Raw genomic sequence first — 21,299 nt, forward strand, 5'->3', positions numbered from 1 at the left:
CCTGAGACTTGAACTTTTGGAATGTTTGATCCTATAAAGAGCTAAAACAGTTCTTGGATATTTGGATAACTACATTTTCCTAAATCCAAGAGAATTACTGCAACAGTGGAGGCTGTGTTCCCATGTCAAATAAATGTTAATTAGTGGGGAATACTAAGGTATCACACACTAGGCTATTTCAATAACTTAAATTTACGGTTGCTACTGAGAAGAATTCCCTTGGAGACAGTGCCTGAATCAGTGCATTATCTACAGCGTAGAGGACTGCAGGCTAAAACAATGGTTTGCTTCAACTGGACTCTGTTGACCTTTTTATCTCTTGCCAAACATGGTAATTTCTATCTTATGAATCTCAGGGGAGAATCCTCTGCTCTATGCCAAAAACTTGCTACATCAATTTTTTTAAAGTTTTTTTTTTATTAATGATTTCAAAAAGTCGTTATAATCTCAGACTGAAATTATAAAATGAGCAAAAATATAGTTTCTATTTGTCCAGAGACTAATTTGAAATAAATGCACTATTTTTCAACACCATTCACAAAAAGCTTCAAATGTATTCTTTTAAAATTCCATTACTGCATAGAAATCTAAACTAAAATTACTTCTTGGAATTCTTGCGTACGCTCATAGACGGTACAAGGTATAACATCACCATTCTTGGGTTCACACTTCTAGCATGAGGCTGGTGGAGAAGTCTTACATCTTAAACTTCTAGGGCTGGGTTATCAAATATATGTTTGGGCCTCAGGTTGATTTCAATAGGAGTCATGTGCACCCCATTGGAGTAATCAGGCTCATAAAGTCATTTGGTCCATTAGAGAATATTGCTCACTACCCCTCCAGTGAAGCCACAGTGACCCCTAGTGTCTTCCCCCAAGCAGTTCCTTCATAAGTGAAGGATAGAAAATAAAGAATTTGGGAAAAATTAAAAGGAGTACAAAGCCCTATGCAAGAGAACAGTTCATGTGTATGTTGAGCAGCGGAGTCGGGGACTAAGTGGGTGAGATGTTATAACTAATACCTTCAGAGTACAAAAATTAAAGAGAAGTCATTTTCTTTTGTCCAAAGGTTCCATTTGTAACTGATCCCCACTCTTAGGGCAGGTCTACATTACCGCTTAAGGGCTTGTCTTCACTGTGGGGGTAAGTTGACCTAAATTACTCTACTCCAGCTACATGAATAACGTAGCTGGAGTCGACATAGCTTAGATTGACTTACCCCAGTATCTTCACTGCACTGCATCGAAGGGAGACGCTCTCCTGTCGACTTACCTTAATCATCTCAGGGAGCTGGAGTACCGGGGTTGACTGGAGAGTGCTCTGCTATCGATTTAGCGGGTCTTCACTAAACTTGCTAAATCGACACCCTCTGCATCGATTGCAGCAGCGTCGATATCCCCATCGTGAAGACCAGCCCTGAGTTAATCTAACTCAAAGGTGTGAAAAAGCCCCTCCCCCCGAGCAATGCAAGTTTTGCACTGTCCACACTAGCACTATGTCGGCAGGAGATGCTCTCCCGCCAACATAGCTTATGCTTCTTGCCGAGGTGCCGTCAGCATAGCACATCTTCACCAGACACGATACCGTGGTGAAGCTGCATCAGTGCAGCTGCGCCAATGTAGTGCTGTAGTGTAGACTTGCCCTCCAAGACTTTAAAGCTCCAGTACTATAGCTAGAGAAATATACAGAATTCTGCAACGGGCAGCAAAAGAACACAGTAGGTCCAAGAAGATTACCATTGTCAAAGTCAACAAATAGAAAGGCATAAAAGATTGAACAGATAAAATATAAGCAACAAAGAACAGAGTCATCCCCCCAAAAAGAACAAAATTGCTATAGGGTAGGGGATAATGGGGCTCATTCATGTTCTGGACACTTGGACCCTGATTCAAAAGACCACGCCTCTTCAGGAAAGCACTTAACCATTTGCTTCCCTGAATCAGTGCCTTAAAGTTTTTGCCATCTGAGTCAGCATTCAGGTTACAAGAACCCTTACATGGAGGCTAAGAGGGCCCTCAAGCACTAATCCCAGAAAACTGACAGTCCACAGCAATGTGTGAGCACACGCCACAGTCTACCCCGTCCAGTTTCATGATGTCATGTTTGTCTCTACTGGACATCAACAGGATGGCTTTCATTCAAGGCACTACATCCATGACATCTTTTAAAAAAATGAGAGAAAAGAGATTTGTGTTAGTATAAATTAGTTGATTTAGCAGCAGTAATACATACTCTTCATCCAATTATTTTTTGCTTGCATTTACTGGGGTAATAAAATATAGTCCTTATCAATCCTTGTTATGGCTACCTTATCAATTTTCTGATCATTTAAATTAATGTAGGCCAAAGTGACATGTCCAGAAAGTTTTTGCTTTATAGGGTTTCTCTAGAAAATAATCATTTGATTTTCTTGCTTGAGTAATAATTAATTTTTTTTACCTCTGGGTACAGCAAATGCAGTATATGAGGAGCACATGTACAGAGATAGTACCCATAATAAGAAATACATTTGCATTATGTAATTCATTCACGCTAGTGTGAATACATTGTAGTATGTCTATTAAATGACTGCCTCCTAGATTACATTCTCATGACAAAAATAACAGGAGTACTTGTGGCACCTTAGAGACTAACAAATTTACATGACAGTTTATAAACAAAAGTTACTGAGAGTTGAACAGAGCCTTGAACTGTAACTGTTACTGTAAAACAAACCTTAGAACTTGCTTTTCTTTCAGATTATAGGTTCTGAGGGTCTTTTGTATTCAATACACTACAGGATTTAGTGTTCCAGGTGTGATTAATATTTTGCAATGGAAAGAGATGACATTTCCAGTATCATCCCATGTTTGTTTCAAAAATTGCTTACTTTGGGCAGGGGGAGAAAGGGATTAGATTGAGAAATTTCAGAAACAAGTATTCTTTAAAGGGATATAACATGCCATATTTGTCTAATGAAGATCTTTCTACTGATGTTTTATAGCATTCTTGAAACTGACCTCATTATAAGCTGCTCAGCATGTGCTTTGCTTGCCGCCTACTGCCTCTCAGCCAGTCTCAGCTGTATGAGACATAGTACGATGCATGGACAAAGATTGTCTGATTATCTGAAAATTTCATAACCTCAGAAGCTCATGTGATTCCATTTCATATAGTTACATATGAGAACTCTGTCTTTTCAGAATATAGTTTGTTAAACAGGTAGACATGGAACAGTACATTTTAATATTTCTTTTTAGTTGCAAAATACATTTATGTTCAAAACACTTCTTTTTAGTGTCTTCCAGTAAAATACAGGAACCACGAGGAAGCAGAACAGGCTGCATCTCAATGTAATGAACAACAAGCAGATAGTCTTTGCCATGACCCCCAAAAAGGTTTATTGCCACTGGAGCACCATGTCCCTTTTGCTAGAGTCAATAAATTCACACAAGGCTCTCCTATGAGTGACCTGTCATGGATTCGCAGGGTCTGGTCTATGCCCCAGCCTTTAACTGGTCTCCTTAGGAAAATCCCATTAGTGTGCTCGAATCCAAGGATCCCTACTGTTCCACAGGAACAGGCCAGTGGCCTCCACAACTCCAAAACTAGGCCTTCAAGCCCCACCAATCCCTGTCTCTCGATGGCTGCCTGCAGCAATCCAGCCGAGCCAGACTCCTGCAAGATACTTTCCCCCTGCTTCAGGGCACAGTGCTCTTCAGTAAATATCTGCAGCAGCACCAGGCAGACTTTTCAAAATAAAATAACAATTTATTAGTGACCTGGAATACAGAGGCTGAAAGCCTTTTGGGTTACTCTGAGAGATGCAGATTTAGGACAGGTTTCACACTGAGGGGAGACAAGCTTTTGCCATGCCCTATTTCCCTAACGAGTCCTCCTATCTCCTCTGCCCCATTCCCTTTGTCTCTAAGTCCCCAGTGAGCTTCCCTGTCTCTTGGAACCCTGCTTTTCTTAACATAAACACCTGACACCTTTGTGTCTTTGTTCTCCAGACACAGCCATGCTGTGTTCACACGTTCAGCTACTTCTGCAGCTAGGAGTTAATCTTTGGTTGTTGAGATTCCCTTGCCTCAGGAGGATCTTCCATTCATCTGGGTTGAGTCCAGCCCAGTTCCTAATGGTGCATTCCTACTACCCCAGACAGCTACATGGCCCAAACACCTCATACCTCCTGCTCAATTCCAGGAAAAGCAATTTAACCCCTCTATATCCAGTAGGTAACAATAGAAAAACAGATGGGGACACACACATTGTTCATAAAAATATTATAGAAAACTCCCACATTTGTTATATAGCCACAATACAATTGTGTCTGTCAACCCCTTCCCTTGCAAGAATAGGATCATTGTGCAGGAAAACTTTCCCCTTGTATAGATTATTGAACTTAATCACATATATACAACACATCTTCATGCCTCCAAACTACATACACAGGTTCAAAGTGGATTACTCCATTCCGTTTCCTATTTGTGTCCCAGATGTAAAATAGTGACAATGAATAGTTCAAATTATAAATAAATAAATATGGAAAAGTGTTACATGAAAACAGCCAGAGTGATCGAATCAAGTACATTACATAGCACATACAAACATGAACAAAGCTGGATTGTACATTTTGTAAATTAGGAGCTCCCAAAATCTTACCCATGGGTAAGTAGAAGGGAAAAGTCACAGGCGCATGAAGAAAAGCATTCTTCCTGTAGCTCTCCCAATGTACAGGCCACCATAGATCAAGCAGTCACAATCTCTAGCGTGGCCAGGCTATTGCAGCTGACTAGTCCTAAAGTACCATCTGCTAGTGGCTATTCCAGCTGATCAGTTCCCAGCTCAAAGACAGGAAATTACTTTATTAAACATACAGTATAATATCACATTTTTGTGAATCAGCCATCACATCAATAACATTTCTGTGGGGAGGGTTGTTCATTTTGGTTTTTGTCTTGTCCAAATGAATGCTGTAACAAAGACTTTTAAATTTATGTGATCATTAATAATGTGTATGAAATGTTGGAAAATGTCATGACTTGAAAATGCATGAACATAACAATAACATTAATCTTGCCTGTTTAAAAAACAAAAACTACATGGCATGCAGAAATAATAGAACAATTTGTCTTGTTTATCTGTAGAGATGATCAGAAATGCACTGAGCTGGGCTGTCTTACATGGAAATATATTTGTAATCATCTAAAATTTAAGTCCTAACCTTAAAAGTATGTCTGTAAGGTTAAACCATTATTACTGGATTACATTTTGTTAGATTTACTATACACTATCACTGCAATCACTATACACTATCAATGATAATGTCTCTATAGAATTATACTATTTCAAATGAGCGTTATCCCAATGAATGAATATATTCCATGAAACACTGGTTAAAAATCTACATTGTGCTATCTTTAGTTTAGTTGCTGGAAATAAATATATCTATATGTCTATGGCATTACAAAGGAAATTGGAATGAATTAAATATGAAATAATATATCTTTCTCTCTTTCACAGCCAGAAGTTAAGTTTTAAAGAGCGGGTACGGATGGCTAGCCCAAGAGGGCAGAGTATTAAGAACAGGCAGGCATCAGTTGGAGATCGACGGTCACCAGGTACTGACGTTACTGCAGAGAGCAGCCCAACCAAAGTGCAAAAGAGCTGGAGCTTCAATGACCGAACTCGTTTCAGACCTTCACTGCGTCTGAAGAGTTCTCAGCCAAAACCAGTGGCAGATGGTAAGATATTTTTCATGCGTATTTTCCATTATGCCTTGTCCCCATGTCCCCTTTACCACAAACCAGCCAGACTTCCACGACCATCCATTCTCCACAGTTCTAGGAAACCACTGCAGATACTCGAGTTTGGAGAGGGGGGTACTGGAAAGCTGGCTTCCCGACTAGGTTAGAGTTCAAGCTGTTGTGCTTTTTCTGTGGTGTACTGTTTGGTGGCGGTGCTAGTGGTGAGCTTTGTGTCTCTGAGCAGAGGAGGGAGATGTACTATTATATGCTTTAACTTTTCATTTCCTTATTTTTGTGGTTTTATCTTAGGCAAATTATGTATAGACCAACCTTAACAAATAAAAGATAAACAAGATCAAGGTTTTGTGTAAGGACATTTTGAAGTGTCAGAATTTCCCACAGAATGGAGATTCCAAGTTTCGTCCACATTGACTCCTGTTTTAGGGAAGGTATAGGAGAGTCATAGGACCTGAGGTTATGCCTCTCCCCTTCTCCTTCAACAGCTAAGCACTTTCACAAAGATCCCGTTTTTCCACTAATGTAACCCTCACTTCATCAAAGATCTTCCTCTATGATGCTGCATCAACATGGACCCAGTGGCCCCTTTAGTCCAGGAGAACCAAGGATGCGGAGACCAGATGCAGTGCTAGAGGACTAAGATAGCAAGGGAGCCTAGTGACAGCCAAGAATAGGGAGAGCCAAGCAACTTGTAGTCTGTCAAAGTTCAACTTGAAATATAATCAATTTCAAAAAAAGTGAGTTAAAAGTAGTTTTTGGTATTACAGTTGCCTGAGTGTTCCCTGGCAATTTTAGGTTTCTATAATAACATTTTCCTATTTTATAAAGATTTGACTTCCCCCTGAAAGGCCCACATGTAAACAATAGGATAGGGAAATACAAGGGAAGCAGCAAAATAGAGACGTCGCTAATCTCTTTTCATGACAGTAATCATGTACTGTATGTAACTTCTAATAATTGTGGGTAACAAAAATAATCAGACGAGTGTGATTTAGCTATCTGCATCCCTTTAAGAGCACATATTAGCACATACATAGAACTGAAATACACCGTAGACCACAACTAAGAGCCTCCTACTCAACAGACCTCTTCAGGAAAAGCCTCAGTAAATAATCAGGGTTAGCAACATTCCCTGCATGGCTGAAAACAAAACAAGCAGACCATCTGCGGATCAGCAATCCAGAGACTAGGGTCCTTCTCTGAGAATCCTCAGATGTACAAATCCTGAGACTTTCAGGTTGGGGGTTGAGCAGCCCCGGCTGATCTCAACGGCTATGATAGAACAATGGAACAGAAAGTGGTCAGTAAGATACAAACCAGAAAGGTCTTTATAGGTAAAAAAAATCAGTACCATGAACTACACCTAGACATAAACTGACAACCAATGCAGTTTGCTGAGCACAGTTGTAATATTCCTTTTAATTTTTACCACTTATTTTATACTCCTATCTTTCATTCTCTAGCCACATCACATTGAGGGATTCATTTCCTCTCCATGCTCATTGAACAAACTTTGCAAACATTGCCATATATTTTCCCCTAGACATACTGTAACTTATAGTCTTGAAGCCTCATCAAAATAAGTAGGAACTTCCCGTGCAGTCTTTGTTTTAGGGAAAAGATGCCATGAATTGCATCTGCAGGAATCTCTACTGATAAAAACTAAATATAGTTTATAATTCTTCACAATACACTTAAATACTTTCCAGTTCCTCAGAGTAACCACAGACTGTATGCATGTCAGCAGTTTCCAGCTGCACATCCACCATTATGTACAACAGCCAATAGATATGTCCATTTCTCTTCTGCAGCAGAAGGAGCAACAGCTTTAAGTGACTCCAGCTTTTTGGTAAAGTTTCCACTGTAGGACTCAGTCCAGCAACCTCTGGGATCAGTGTCATCAAACTGATGTCCAGCTTGCTTACTACTCATAGGCAACACTTAACAACCTCACACAGTACATTCTTCAGCCTTGCTTTATCCCTCAGATATGCACTACCAACCTTGGTGTGTTCAAAATTTTTCCTCACTTGCTATGGATTCCACAGTTATTAAATGCTGTCTCCAGGTGGATGTTCAATAGACTGTGTATAAACTGCATGTTTAGCTTAGAACATTTTTTCTTCTTACTGAATGGAACGACAGCATTTTATTTGTTGTAGTAATGTATTCTTACCTCCCAGGTGTCAGGTCACTACCTCAGTTTTAGCCGGGTGATTTTGGTACTTTGGCCCTCCAACCAAAGCAAAAACCCTCCCTTTCTGGGATAAACAAACGTCCAAACACAAAACACCACGCATATTTGACCCTCCTTGAGCCATGCCTTTTGTCACCTATTGGTGTAGGAGCTCAGTGGTCCATTTCTTGTATCAGGGTTCATCTCTTTTGATGAAAGGCAGGTACCAATGATTGACTGACCTCCCCAGGCTAAGGAATTTCTTCATCCTTCCAGAACCAAACAACTCAATAGTCCTTTCCTACCTTGCTCTTCCGTCCTTAACACAGGGGAGTGAAAAGGGCTTCCTCCCACATTTTCTTGCAAGCTCTAGCCTGGCATCCCTAGATAAAGGCAGGTGCTAACAACAGGCCTCCAGCCCACTGCACTACTGCATTGCTTCAGGCCTTTCCTTCACTTACTTTCCCACACATCTGAATCTTCATCCCCTTAGTGCAGGACTCACTAACAGTCTCTGATTCTACTGAAAATCTTATCCCTCATAGGAATGAGAAGCTCTGTTCTCTCCTGCCTCATCAGGCCTTGAACAACTTACCCTTCCCTGTGTTTCCTGTCTCTTCACAGAACCTTTCCACAGACGCTCCAGGGCTGCTTCCCCAGCTCTCCTGGTGGAAAGCCCTACTCCAGGTCTTGCTGCGTCTTTGGTTTCTGAGGAACAGGACCTATTCCTAAATAGTCTAATAATCACCCTTTTGCCCATTCTGAGATGAAATTAGGAACAGGCTGTAGCCTTCTATAAGGGCCAACACACCCTGTTACATTGTATTCCACCATTTTATTCCACCATTGTATTCCACCATTTTCGAGCCTTTGCAGGAGATATTTAGCATTCTCTGTAACCTAAAGACGTTGCGCAGTTTATTGAATAAAACATCAAAGTGTTCAACACTTGAGAAATTACAGACGTATTTCATTTGATTAATTGAAAAGGCCTCTCCAAGGAAATAGTTGATTTCTGTTCTTATCTCTAAACTTAACGGCAGAAAGTTATAAACTCACATGAACTCTCTGCCCTTCCATTCCCCTGAGAGTACTTACATTGAATCCTCAGGGTGAGTAGATTATAAAAATCATGGAAAGAATGCAAATGTATACTTCATCCCCCATATACTTAGTTATTACCATATAATTTATGTATTATAAAAATGACAGTTTTTCTTTCAATAACACACACAACTTTCCCTCATCTAGAGTTCATTTGATCTGGGGCAGGTCCTTAGTTTAGTTGTTTTTAAGCCCTCATTAGTTAGCAATTACTGGTTAAGAGTTAACCCATTTGGTGTCTTTAGTCTCCTTATTGGATTTGTATGATCTAATTCCTTGGGATAAAAAGCTGTAGTACTGTTAGCAATATGTTAATTGATGTCAGTCAATAGGGTAATATTTCTGTGACTGTTTAAACCGATATCATATCTCCTCTAATTTTCATATAGTTTATACTGTAATTAATTAGTAAGATCTTATAAAACATAATCCACCATTCTAATTTGAACTCTATGAGCCAGATCTTCTTCTGCTGTTAATCAGCATAGCTCCATTGGTTTTGATAGAGTTATTTCAATTTACATCAACTGATGGTCTGGCCCTATGATTCTGTCATTCAATGGGAATATCTACAATACATATTGAGGGTCTGATTGTGCAAACTTTACTCATATAGATGAGTACTCAATGACTTCAAAGGGACTGTTTAGCAGTATGAATAAGAGTTGCACAATTGGGCTCTGAGAGAGAGAGAGAGAGAGAGAGAGTGAATGCAATGTGGTGTGGTACAAAGGTTTTACCTGAATTAATTTCACATGACCACACACACATGAGTGGTGAAACCATGAATTGAGTTTAGCCATTATATCATACTGCCGATTTAGCCATTATATCATACTGCACGGCATGTATTCTGCATATGCCAAATATATTGCTATTTTAGGAATGCATTAGAGTTTTAAAAAATGTTGTTGGTACTGTCCTTCATAACCTTCTGCGTTTAAAGCCAAGTACCCTCATTACCATTACCCAGCAGCTGGAGTCTCTGCTTTTTTAATAGAAAGGGAGAGGGAGCCAAGCCCAGGACGAAGTTGGCCCTAATGGGGTGAGTGCTTGCAGGGGTGAAGTCATTGCTACTGCTAACCCTGACCAAAACTGGGCATTTGGGCTGAAGACTCTCCTGTGGTGACCTCACCCCCAAGGACAAGGGGTTTGGAATTTCAGAGCTCACACCAACAGAGCGGTTTTGTGGGCAGAGTACAACAAATGATGCAGTCAAAGATGCATGATATTTCCCACATAGGTCTTCACTTTATCACATAGCCTGCACTTTCTTACATGGCTATACCTTAACATGTGTGCTGTTTACATAGGTATGAGATATGTTTGTGTGTATAGCTATATCTATACATATCAGTTAGATATAGATTTTTAAAATTTTAGAATTTTAAAAGTTGAAAAGAATCAAAACAAAATCATCCTTCTTTCTTACTCTCCTTTTATGGCAAGTTAATAACAGATCAGTTAGTGATTCACTATTATGATGTGATCAGCAATTTTAACTGTAGAATTATGGTGTATATAATTAACTGTTTTTAGAAAAAATTCTGATTCTATCATCGGAACTCCTTTTTAATTAAGTATCGGGAGCCATTCCATGAAATATTGCCAGTATTTCTACAGGGCATTTTTTGGAAGTTTAATAGCAACTAAAAGCTAACTGATAATTATTAGATAGGAATCTTTATGCAATGTTCATTATACACGCAGAATTTTAGATTTTAGGATCATGCATGAATTATTTGATAACCAATAAAAACAAGGCTTCTTATCTTAAAGAAATATTGCCTAAGCCCCTCCCCTCAAAGGGAATTAGGCATTTATGAGGAGGTACCTCCCTCTACAAGGATTCACAGCTGTGAACTGTCAGCTGGAGTTAAGCACTGAAGCCAGGACAGTCCTTTCTCACAAAAACTGGCGATGGCCCTCTTTTACCCAATAGGCCAGTGGCTAGCACACTCAGCAAGGATATGGGAGACCTAGGTTCAAATTCCCACTCTTCATGATGTGGAACACGGACTTCAACCCAGTTCTCCCAACTGTCAGGTGAGTGCCCTAACCACTAGGCTAGGGGCTTTTCTGGGATGGGTCTCCCTCAGCCTCCCCTGTTGAAGATTCCACTTTGTATAAAATACTGAAATGTTCATTGGAGTAGGGACTTGAAATCAGTTCTCACACATTCTAGGTGAGTGCCCTAACCACTAGACTATGGAGTCAAAAACTCTCTTTCCTGCTTGCACTCTCCCTTCCTCAGTACGCCTACTGAATTAAGCCCCACAGGTGAGACAGGTGGACAGTGTCCAATCTGAAGCTCCCGCTGGGGTTTAGGCATGAGCTGGGCATCAGGACTGAGGCTGCTTTGAGCATGTCCTCCAGCAGAAATGTTGGCACCTAGGAGACATGATCAGCAGAAACTAAGGCATCTAGGGAATTTAGGGTGACGGGGTTTGCCTACAGGGTTAGGTGGCAACTGAGCAGAGAGTTTGATTTTCTAAACATTTGGACATAGGTGCCTAAGGTGGCACCTAAATCCCTTTGTGGAGCTAGCCCTAAGAGTTAAGCATGTAAGGGGAAAATAATCAGATCACCTTAGAATGTACAAATGAATTCAGCAACATTGTAAAACTTTTGAAAGTAAAATTCACCATAGTGTCATATGACAATGTGAGAATCACAGAAAAAGTCGTTCTTCTAACACTGAAAAAAGAATGTTTAACACTGAAACATTATTTGTCTTTCTGTCTGTATAGCAGTACAACTTTTGCCTAAAACCTCCCCCAGACCCAATACTGCTTCACGCCTGCTTCATGTTTGAGAAATAAAACAATAGCCACATACTTGCACACACGTGCGTGCACGCACACATACACACACACACACACAGGTTTTAATTAAGTTTAAAATATTAAACCATATTTTTGCAATTTAATTTCTATATTAAATATTTATTACCTCCATAATATATAGTCAAAAGCCTGGTTTAAACTGATAGGAAAGAGTTTCAATAATTTATGTAAATATTTGGAACACATACTATGTTGTACAGTTGTGTGTGTGTGTTTATTTGATCTGAGCATACAATATCTAGAGTAGTCTAACATAGTATCTAAGTGCAACATTGTGTAGTATTTGTCCTGGTGCTTTCAGAAACAAGATCAGACTTTACTGTTCATATTATTTTAGGGGTTCAGAGCTAGACAGACTGAGTTTCTAGACTTTGATCAATACTGGAATATTGTTGCTAGCACCTGGCTGTTCCCAGGAAACAAATGAAAGGGAAGAGGATAAAAGCTTTTCATTTCTCTTGAACAGGCAGATATGCTTTGGATGTCACTAACATTGTTAGTATAGTGCTGTGAGGAAGATCAGAGCAGTGTCAGTTTTACTGTAGCCAAAGTACATTGCTAAACAACAGAAAACACATATGGCATTTGGAAAATATAAATCAAAACCAAGGCATAACTTGTGCACCAAACCATATGACATACAGTTATGAACTCATACATTTTTATTTGCAATTTGTGGGGTTTCACATCATAATTTTATCCCATATATCTCTGCATAATCATAAATGGCAGTGAAATTCATAAATGGAATGCATACATGTCCATAAAATTCCACTGGAAAGTTAATCCGAGCATAAACTTCTATTTCATCAGGAATGCAAATTGGAAAATTTTCCAAATTCTTCTTAACACATGCTTCCCAAACTTTTTTGGACACAGCAGCAAAATGAGGACAGACATATGCATGGGATTACAATTTTGTTAAATTTTAACACGGGGAGGGGCTCTACCTGCCCATCACCTATATTCTCTTATACCAGGCATTTAATTGGTTCCAATGTGGGGGTTACAGAGTTCCTTACCAAAGAACCCATTAACAGGCCCAGGGTTACAGGGCTTGTTACCATATAATCCGTAACTAGCATCAGGTTTACAGAGCTACTTAACATAGAACTCATAACACAGGGTGGCTCTCCTCAGCTTACACCCCAGGACTCAGCTCTCTCTGAGTCCTAACACCCTCTTCCCCCTTTCCCCCGCAAGGGGGACAGAGGGTGCAGCATGGTGGGGCCTCGGTCCACAAGGGCTACAAGGTCTGACCTCTCCCCATGAAGGCCACAAGGACTCACCCTGTCACATGAGCCCAAGGCTCATCACCAAAATCCCAGGTCTTTTACCTCTGGGAACCATTCATTTTATTCTCTTAACTGCCCTGGAAACCAGCCGCAAGTTCTGATGAATAAACACCACCACCCGAGTACCTTAGCTAGGTACCAAGCGTGTTCCTACTCAGACCACTGTGGGTTGAAGGTGCTGTGAGGAAGGCAAAAAACTCCCTGGTCCTTTGCCAATTGGCCCATGGGAGAAGAAATTCCTTCCTGACCCTGTAAATAGACGATTGGTTAGACCTGCAGTATCTGTCAGGCCAGGTTCCCATTCCTAGTTCAGGTGGGTAAGGTGGGCAGCTGGAACAGAGCCGAAAGAGGCTCCACAAGGCCCCTGCACTGACTAAATCCTGGGAGCTGGGAACGCTGGCCAATCAGCACCCTTCTTCCACAACTGGCAATGGCTGCCAGAGACTCCCGGGGGAGGAGCTACCTATTGTCCATTGGCAAACGTCTCCCTCCCTTGCTACTATGGCTGTTTCCCTTTCACCAACAGCCCCATCAATTTCTCCCACCCGTTGATGTGGGTGGGTGGCATTTCCAAGTCTCTAAGTATTATAAAGAAATATGGACATTTCTCATATAAATCAAATAAGGTTTATAGCTTTTCCTCAGCAGCATCATTGATATATTGTGTTGAGCTCCTACCATACTGAGGGAAACTCATGCTAATGGAAATATTAGAAAGAAAGAAGGCAATTTATTAAGAAAAGTGCCTCTTTTTTGTGTTGGCTTAAATTTACAAGAACTTTTTGTTGTGTATCTATAAATGTATTTTGAAGATATTTGTGTCTGTGAACTACCTGGAGAATTTCATAGATTGCATGAGTCTCATTCAACACCAGCTTTATGCAGATTTTTTTTTGCAATGTTCCACTAAAGGAGCTCTTTCATTAATTAAGCTACACTTAGAACAAGATCCAAGAATTGTATCATAGAGGCCACCATTTAGAAATGCACTTTATTTTAAACTGCAGAAGCCAGAATCTCCTCTTTCACTGGTTTTATACAGTTGTAATGTTATTGACTTCAACAGGGTTACTCCTGATTTACACCAGTGTAAGTGAGAAGAATCAGATTTTTAGTGAAAATACCACTAGAATAAAGGGAGACTCATTTAGTATGGTATTTAGGGATAAAGCAGGAAATTCCAGAAATGGGGGAAGTTATTGGAAAGACTAAATCAGGGACAGAAGTGTGAAACACCTGGAAAGTACAGCATTTATGTACAGTTTTCAGTTATTATTTTAATTATTAGTAGCTTTGGTGAACTTAAAATAATATAGCAGGATAATTACATAGTTTATTAAAACTAATTAATAATTTTGGCAGGCATCCAAGCTTTCATTAGGGAGGGGACGAGGCATAAATATTTTATGCATAAAATAAGCAGATTTCTTCTACGCCCTAAGACTAGCTACTACAGAGAGCTCCCTCAGCTCCCACTATGGCAGGCAAAGGCAATTCTTAAATGGCTTAGAGGCAGAAGGCTTATGTGGACCAACTGAACTGGGATGTATTTCATCCTATATCTTTCTTCTGTTAAACACAGTTTTTACCTGAAGTGGAGTATTTGGTCATTCAGCTGTTCTCACACAGAATAAGTGTGCTCTTTGGAAGAGGGAGCAAATCCTTTATTTTTCTGTTAAATGCTATGTACATTTATGGTGCTATATAAATAATAACTAATAATTCATCATTACAATATCAATGTCTTTTATCTATATTGTGGTTCTGCCACAGTTTCTGTTACCCTGTTGCTTCTTTCTAAAATAGAGAACATGATGTGATATACTCAGATGCCACTCAGACCTGCATTATAAATGTATTGGTATTACAGTATCTATTTGGACTATAGAGAACAATCCTGCACTAGCAGGGAGATCGACTGATGATCTAATAGGTCTCAGGCCTTTTTCTGTCTCACATTACTAAAATTCTGTTTTCCTCTCTGCTTTTAGGTTTAGACTAGACAGCAGAACTTGGTTCCCTTAATTTAGTTTTATTTCCCAATATAGACAGCATGAGAGGAAAGCTACCTAAATGTACACGGGTATTGTCTTGAAGTGCTTGTTATTTAGCTTGCAAATGTATCCTGTAGCTGACACCACTCTTGGAACAGACGATGTTTATGATGAGAGAGGATGCCAATGTGATGTATCAGTAGAAGATCTCACGCCAGCACTTAAAACCATCATTAGAGCTATCAGGTGGGTGAAAAATACTTAGTGAAGAAATATTTGAGAGCTCTGTTATTGACTATTGAAATTATTGTATGGCTATGTTTTTACATCACTAGTAAACATGCTAGTATAATTCTCTCCCCACTGCTATTCAGCAGTATGCCTACTAGAAGCTGAAATATTTCCACAGCTCTAAGTTATCCTCTTTTCAACATTTCAAAAACATATTATACAATATGGGTCTTATTTGAATGGGAAGAGAAAGAGAAAAGTGAAGCTTGATTTACAATGTACATTCTCTAATTCAAAATACACTCAACATATAGATGCAGCTTTACTGAATGTATGTCACCAGATCTGGAAAAGTTATAATATTTCTTATTTTGCAGTGCTGTAGCTGTGCTGGTCCCAGAATATGAGAGAGTCAAGGGAGGATGACGTAATATATTTAATTGGACCAACTTCTGTTGGTGAGAGAGACAAGGTTTCGAGCTAACAGAAAAGAAGAGCTCTGTGTAGCTTGAAAGCTTGTTTCTTCCACCAACAGAAGTTGGTCCAGAAAAATATATTACCTCATCTACCTTGTGTCTCTAATATTTCTCACTGTCAAATTGACATTGTGTATTGAATTTACTTACTCCCAAATCTTTCTGCAATAGCATACTTTTTATGGTATAAGTTTCTTCTGGTAAGTTCAGAACAGTTATAGTCCTCCAGCTAAGCAGAGCCTTGTCGATGACAATTCATTGATCTAGTTATGACTCCAACAGTTTTAAACTAATCTCCAGTTCTGTCTCCTTTATCAAAGTGGCAAGCCACACAAAATTACTTAAAGAGAAATATGTTCATGTAATGGTGAGTTTGGGAAGAAAAGAAACTGACCTAAACACCAGTGGCCACATTTTGATACCATGCTCACACCTTACTTCTCAGGTAGTCCCATTAATTTCAGTAACAGTATCAGAATATGACCCTAAAGAAATGTATATAACCCATGTTAACTAAGTGTGGGCTTTTGGCCCCCTCGAGTAGCTGGACCATGTGTGAGATTTATAGTCTTCAAACTAATAGGCCTGGTCCTTTCACTCAAGCAGTAGAGACTAATACATTTAGATCCAGAAATTCAGTCACTGCAGATTCCACAACTATGGGTACTGTTACAGTCACATAGAACTTCATACTTCCTTTACCAAATCAATTTTTATAGATAAGCACTGCCACTGAAAGATGAATTAGTAGGGGAAATGCTATCATGAACTGACTGCAGTGTTTCTGAACAATGCACAGAGCTTTTAATTTGCTATAAAACATGCTTCAGCCAATATAAGAAGTGGACAAAAATTAAGTAGGATACCATAATTGATTTTATTTCACTCACTCTGTCATCAGCAAGTTGCAAAAGTTACATTAATACTTTTTAGATATTTTGGAAATTGGAAGTATTTCCCCTACAGATTGTATTATTTCATGTGGTATTAGTAGAAAAGAATTTCTGCAGGGGGACAAAACTGTATATCACAGTAACCATCCAGTGTGTGACTGACCCATCTCTGTTATCTAAGTAGTATTTACATGTGAATACATAGGGACAATCACATTCTTGAATGAGTGCTCCCACAGCTCCCATCTTGTGCATCTCCATGTCAGAATCTATCACTTTAGAGAAGAACATACCTCTGGCAGCAGAGGAGAGCTATTGCTGTTTTTCAAAAGGCTATCCTCAGAAAGACAAAGTCACACCTCAAGTTTGTGCCCAAACTGCTGTAAAATGACAAAAAAATTAAATTTGTTTTAAAATCCTCTGGAAGTTTTATCAAAATGGGAGAGGTAGTGCTGGTGCGCTGCAGAGGCAGTGGCTGGAGGCAGAAAGAACTAATGTGTTCTTCAGTGAAAGGGCCTTAGCCTGCACCCATTGCTCACAGGTCTGACTGCCTCCAAGTAGCAAGGGAGACTGAAGACTCGCTCAGTGGATCTGTTCAATAACAGTTCAAGCAAATTGGGCTCTCTTCGAAGTCATATACTTGAACTTTTTGGCTACAAGGGACACGGCTTCCTCTGTCCCACCTCTTCCAAGCTCCTATGCCAGGCCAGCTGAGGGAGGGAGTTACATGGGAAGACAGAGAAAGTTCTCCATAATGGTTGTATGTGTTTGAGGAGAGTGTTAGGGCAATAGTGAAGTAAGAGAAATGGTGCCATGTGCCTCAGTCAGGGCCAAAATAAAGGAATCGGCGTCCTGATTCCCCAGGGGATCATGCTCTCACCATGGAGTTCTCAGCACGAAACAGTTCATAATCCACACCAAGCATCAGCAGAGCAAGAGCAGTACACATATAACTAATATTTCAACCTGTGCATAGTGTACACCCCTCTGTGGTGGCAGGATGGGCAGTATTATCTGAACCAGTTCTGGATCCCTGGACAGCAATTAGCCGTTAGTATCCTGCACTGAGAGACCTGCAGGCTTGACAGAAAGCACTGCAGTTTTTAGCTATGTCCATTAACTCACATTTACCAAGCATGTAAAATAGAGTCAAAAGGAGAAACTAATAAAATTTTTACCATATAGTACAACATATCTGACTGTTTCCTGACAGTGAGAGCAACCAGGCTGTGTAATATTGTCCCAATGGAAATGGTGGGATTCCTCCATTTCTTAGGACTTATAAAATCAGCGCTAAGAAATATGCAGTAGAGAATGACTATGCAGTGTGGCAGTGAAGTAAACTAGCTGACTTAGGAGGTCTTTTCTATCTCTAACTGCTGTATGTTTTTATACATACATTTTCATTTGGTGTTAATATGAAATTCAAATAACGTAGTTAAATGTCATGCAAAAAATAACAAAACATTTATAGGCATTTGATCAAGATACTTACAAACTGGCTAACCCAGGGGTGCTCAGACCCATATTGGTAGACTCCATCATAATCAGGCAGGTATTAGCAATGATCCCTTTAAGAATTTACTTTTTATACCCTTCAACAAACACGTGATGTCATTGCTAATTACTGACTTCAGCCAAAAACCAAATTGAGTCAATTCACCCTTATTTCCAGTCTTAAGCCCGATAAGATTTGAAGCCTCCTTTCTTCCCAAGATCTTTCCTTTCTTATCTCCCCCCCCCCCCCATTCCTTGCTTACCAGCAGAACAGTGAGAAGATTTGGGCATGTTTCTTTTAAGACATTCTTTGTCTTGTTACTGCAGTTCGTTATTTTATTAGCTAATTTTGAAACCACACAGCCTTCCCACACTACAAGTAATGCTACTTATTATTCTCATGGCCGTCTTTTACTTGCTGATTGGAGCCTTCTTTACAAACACACATATAGATCCTTAACCAAATGTAAGCTAACTTTAATTCTTTAATTTTATACTTACCCATTTATGAATTTGGTTTAATTTCATTCTCGTTAAACTCCATCTCTGCTATAATTTGAAATATATTTCTCTTTTACTATCATTAGAACAGGGGTGGCCAACCTGAGCCTGAGAAGGAGCCAGAATTTGCCAGTGTACATTACCAAAGAGCCACAGTAATACGTCAGCAGCCCCCCATCAGCTCCCCACCCTACACTCCCAGCGCCTCCCACCCACTGGCAGCCCCGTCGATCAGCATCTCCCCCTCCCTCCCCACACCTCCAGATCAGCTGTTTTGTGGCATGCAGGAGGCTCTGGGAGGGGGGAGGAGTGAGTGCACGGCAGGCTCAGGGGAGGGGGCGGGAAGGGATAGAGTGGCGGCAGAGCCTGTGGCAGAGCCAGGAGTTGAGCAGTGAGCACCCCCCGGCACATTGGAAAGTTGGTGCCTGTAGCTCCAGCCCCGGAGTCAGTGCCTATACAAGGAGCTGCATATTAACTTCTGAAGAGCTGCATGTGCCTCCGGAGCCATAGATTGGCCACCCCTGCATTAGAACTTTGTCCCATGGTGTTCTGTCTCAGATTCCTATATATTTTAACCCATAACACATTATTTCCCCCACCTCTACATGGTTCTAGAATCTCAGCCAGACTGTCTAGGCATATATAAAAAGACTACCTGGGAGAAAAGATGATTTCTGGCTCCTGGGAATGGGGCAGGTTAGTATTCTAGGGAGGAGTCAGTGTTACCCCTATCTACCTACACCTGGAACACCCCTCCTTCCATGGCTTGCACTTCCCACATGATCTGCCTCCCTGCTATTAGTTCCTGACCTCTTCTGCAGGCAGAAAACCAGGAGGGGTTGCGGAGGTTGGGGATGGGAAAAAACAGTCATGGAACCAGCTGTGTAGAAGAGCACTGTGGTAGAGCCAGCACCCTGGGCAAGCTTCATGGGGCTGCTGAATTGCTGGAAGTGGTGGGGCATGTTTTCACACTCAACAGTGAAGTTGTGGGAGTCTTGTTCAGTTAAGAGGAAAGCAATCTTCCTAGATTGTAATCTTCAAAGCAGGGACTATGTCATGATGCCTCTCAGACTAGGGCTCCAGTCCTTATTGAGGCTTCTTGGTGCTATGGCAATATAAACATTTTTTTAAATAATGACATGAGAGCATCAGGGTCATTAAAGGAACTGTCGATGCATTTGCTCATCCCCAGACTCAATAAAGAGCACAATGACTAGAGCCCTACGTGGATACAAAATTTGTATCTGCATCCAATCTGCAAAAATGGTCCGTGGATATCTGCAGATTTGTGGGCTCTACTAATGACAAGCGTACTTGTACGTAACACTATAACTGGCAACATGAATGGGGAGGGAAATGCAACATGTGCAGGGAAAGAAATACAAAACAAATGGGAAGCAAAACCTTGTACAAGAAGAATCTTCATGTCCCTGTAATCCTGATTTTTGCTGCTCTTGCATTTGATGTTATTGACATGAGGTGACGGTGCTAATATTGTTCTGTTTGGGCCTGATGTGCAGTCCTTGCTCATGCGAAACTTGTCTGAGCTTCAGGAGGAGTTTTGCCTCAGTAAAGATGCAGAGCAAGTCGTGTAGAGATTCTTGGGGTGTAAGTGACATAGTTTGATACAAAAGTGTCTGAAATCATTTGGAGCTCAATTCAATACAAAATAATTTAGCTTCTGTTCTCTACTGGATGATGAACTGGGCCATTATTTATGACTAATTCTTATGATAAAGTTGCCTTACACCAGTTGTTTTATTAGATGAGTTTAGTATCAGGGTATCATTCATCACATTATATTTAAATTATAGAAAAATGACTCTGTTATATTTAATACAGTGACTCTGAGAAAAAATAATTAGCCTTTCAAATAGACAGGGGACTGCACTGTTTTGTTCATTTTTGTTTGTTTTACTTTCTGCTTAGTCAGAATTTGTTGTGAGTGGACTCCGTATGGTCTACTCAGTTTACATACAGTCAAGATTTATGGTGAGTCTTTTTTGCCCTCTTGTGGTACAAGTAGAAAACAAGCACTAAGCTGTACTTAGTGTGCCATATACCTGTTGTGTGCTTAAAGGCCCAATTCTTCAAATACTTTAGCATATGAGTAACTTGACTTGTGGGAGTAGTGCCATTACATGCAAGTAAAGTCACCCAATGTGTAAGTGTTTGCAGGGTCAGACCCTTAGTTTGTAGCACACGTGAACACACAAAAATAGTTTAACATTTTGATTTTTAAAACTAAGCAATACAAGGAAATTCAAAGTTTTTGGATTTGTGACATAATTCTTTTATTTTGAAAAAAAGTCCATAAAATTGCTATCATTAACCATAATGGGTGTTTTCGTTTATTCAAATCTATTATATAAATAGTTATTTCAGGACTTTTTTTAAAAAAAACAGATTGACTTATTTTTTAATTGAGAATTACTGAATCAATAGAATTTAACAACTCCAAAGGAACCCCTCAGTTCCATCATTTAAATAATCCCTGCATTTTTATGTTTCATAGTGACTGACAGGTTTTAATAACTCCA

General features: G+C 40.0%; 1 protein-coding gene across 5 annotated transcripts in view; it reads left to right on the forward strand.

Annotated features, from left to right (window-relative positions):
• Positions 1-21,299, forward strand: part of KCNQ5 (potassium voltage-gated channel subfamily Q member 5) — a 509,367-nt gene that overhangs the window by 476,900 nt on the left and 11,168 nt on the right. For 4 of the 5 annotated variants that reach the window (XM_065400732.1, XM_065400734.1, XM_065400733.1 and 1 more), the window contains 2 exons: positions 5,505-5,725; positions 15,299-15,407. The exons of the other annotated variant lie outside the window; for it this stretch is intronic. In XM_065400732.1, the coding sequence (XP_065256804.1) occupies positions 5,505-5,725; positions 15,299-15,407 (330 nt within the window). The remainder of the gene's footprint in view (positions 1-5,504; positions 5,726-15,298; positions 15,408-21,299) is intronic. 5 annotated transcript variants of the gene reach the window in all.

Source organism: Emys orbicularis, chromosome 3 (assembly GCF_028017835.1).
Source record: "Emys orbicularis isolate rEmyOrb1 chromosome 3, rEmyOrb1.hap1, whole genome shotgun sequence".
NCBI lineage: Eukaryota > Metazoa > Chordata > Testudines > Emydidae > Emys > Emys orbicularis.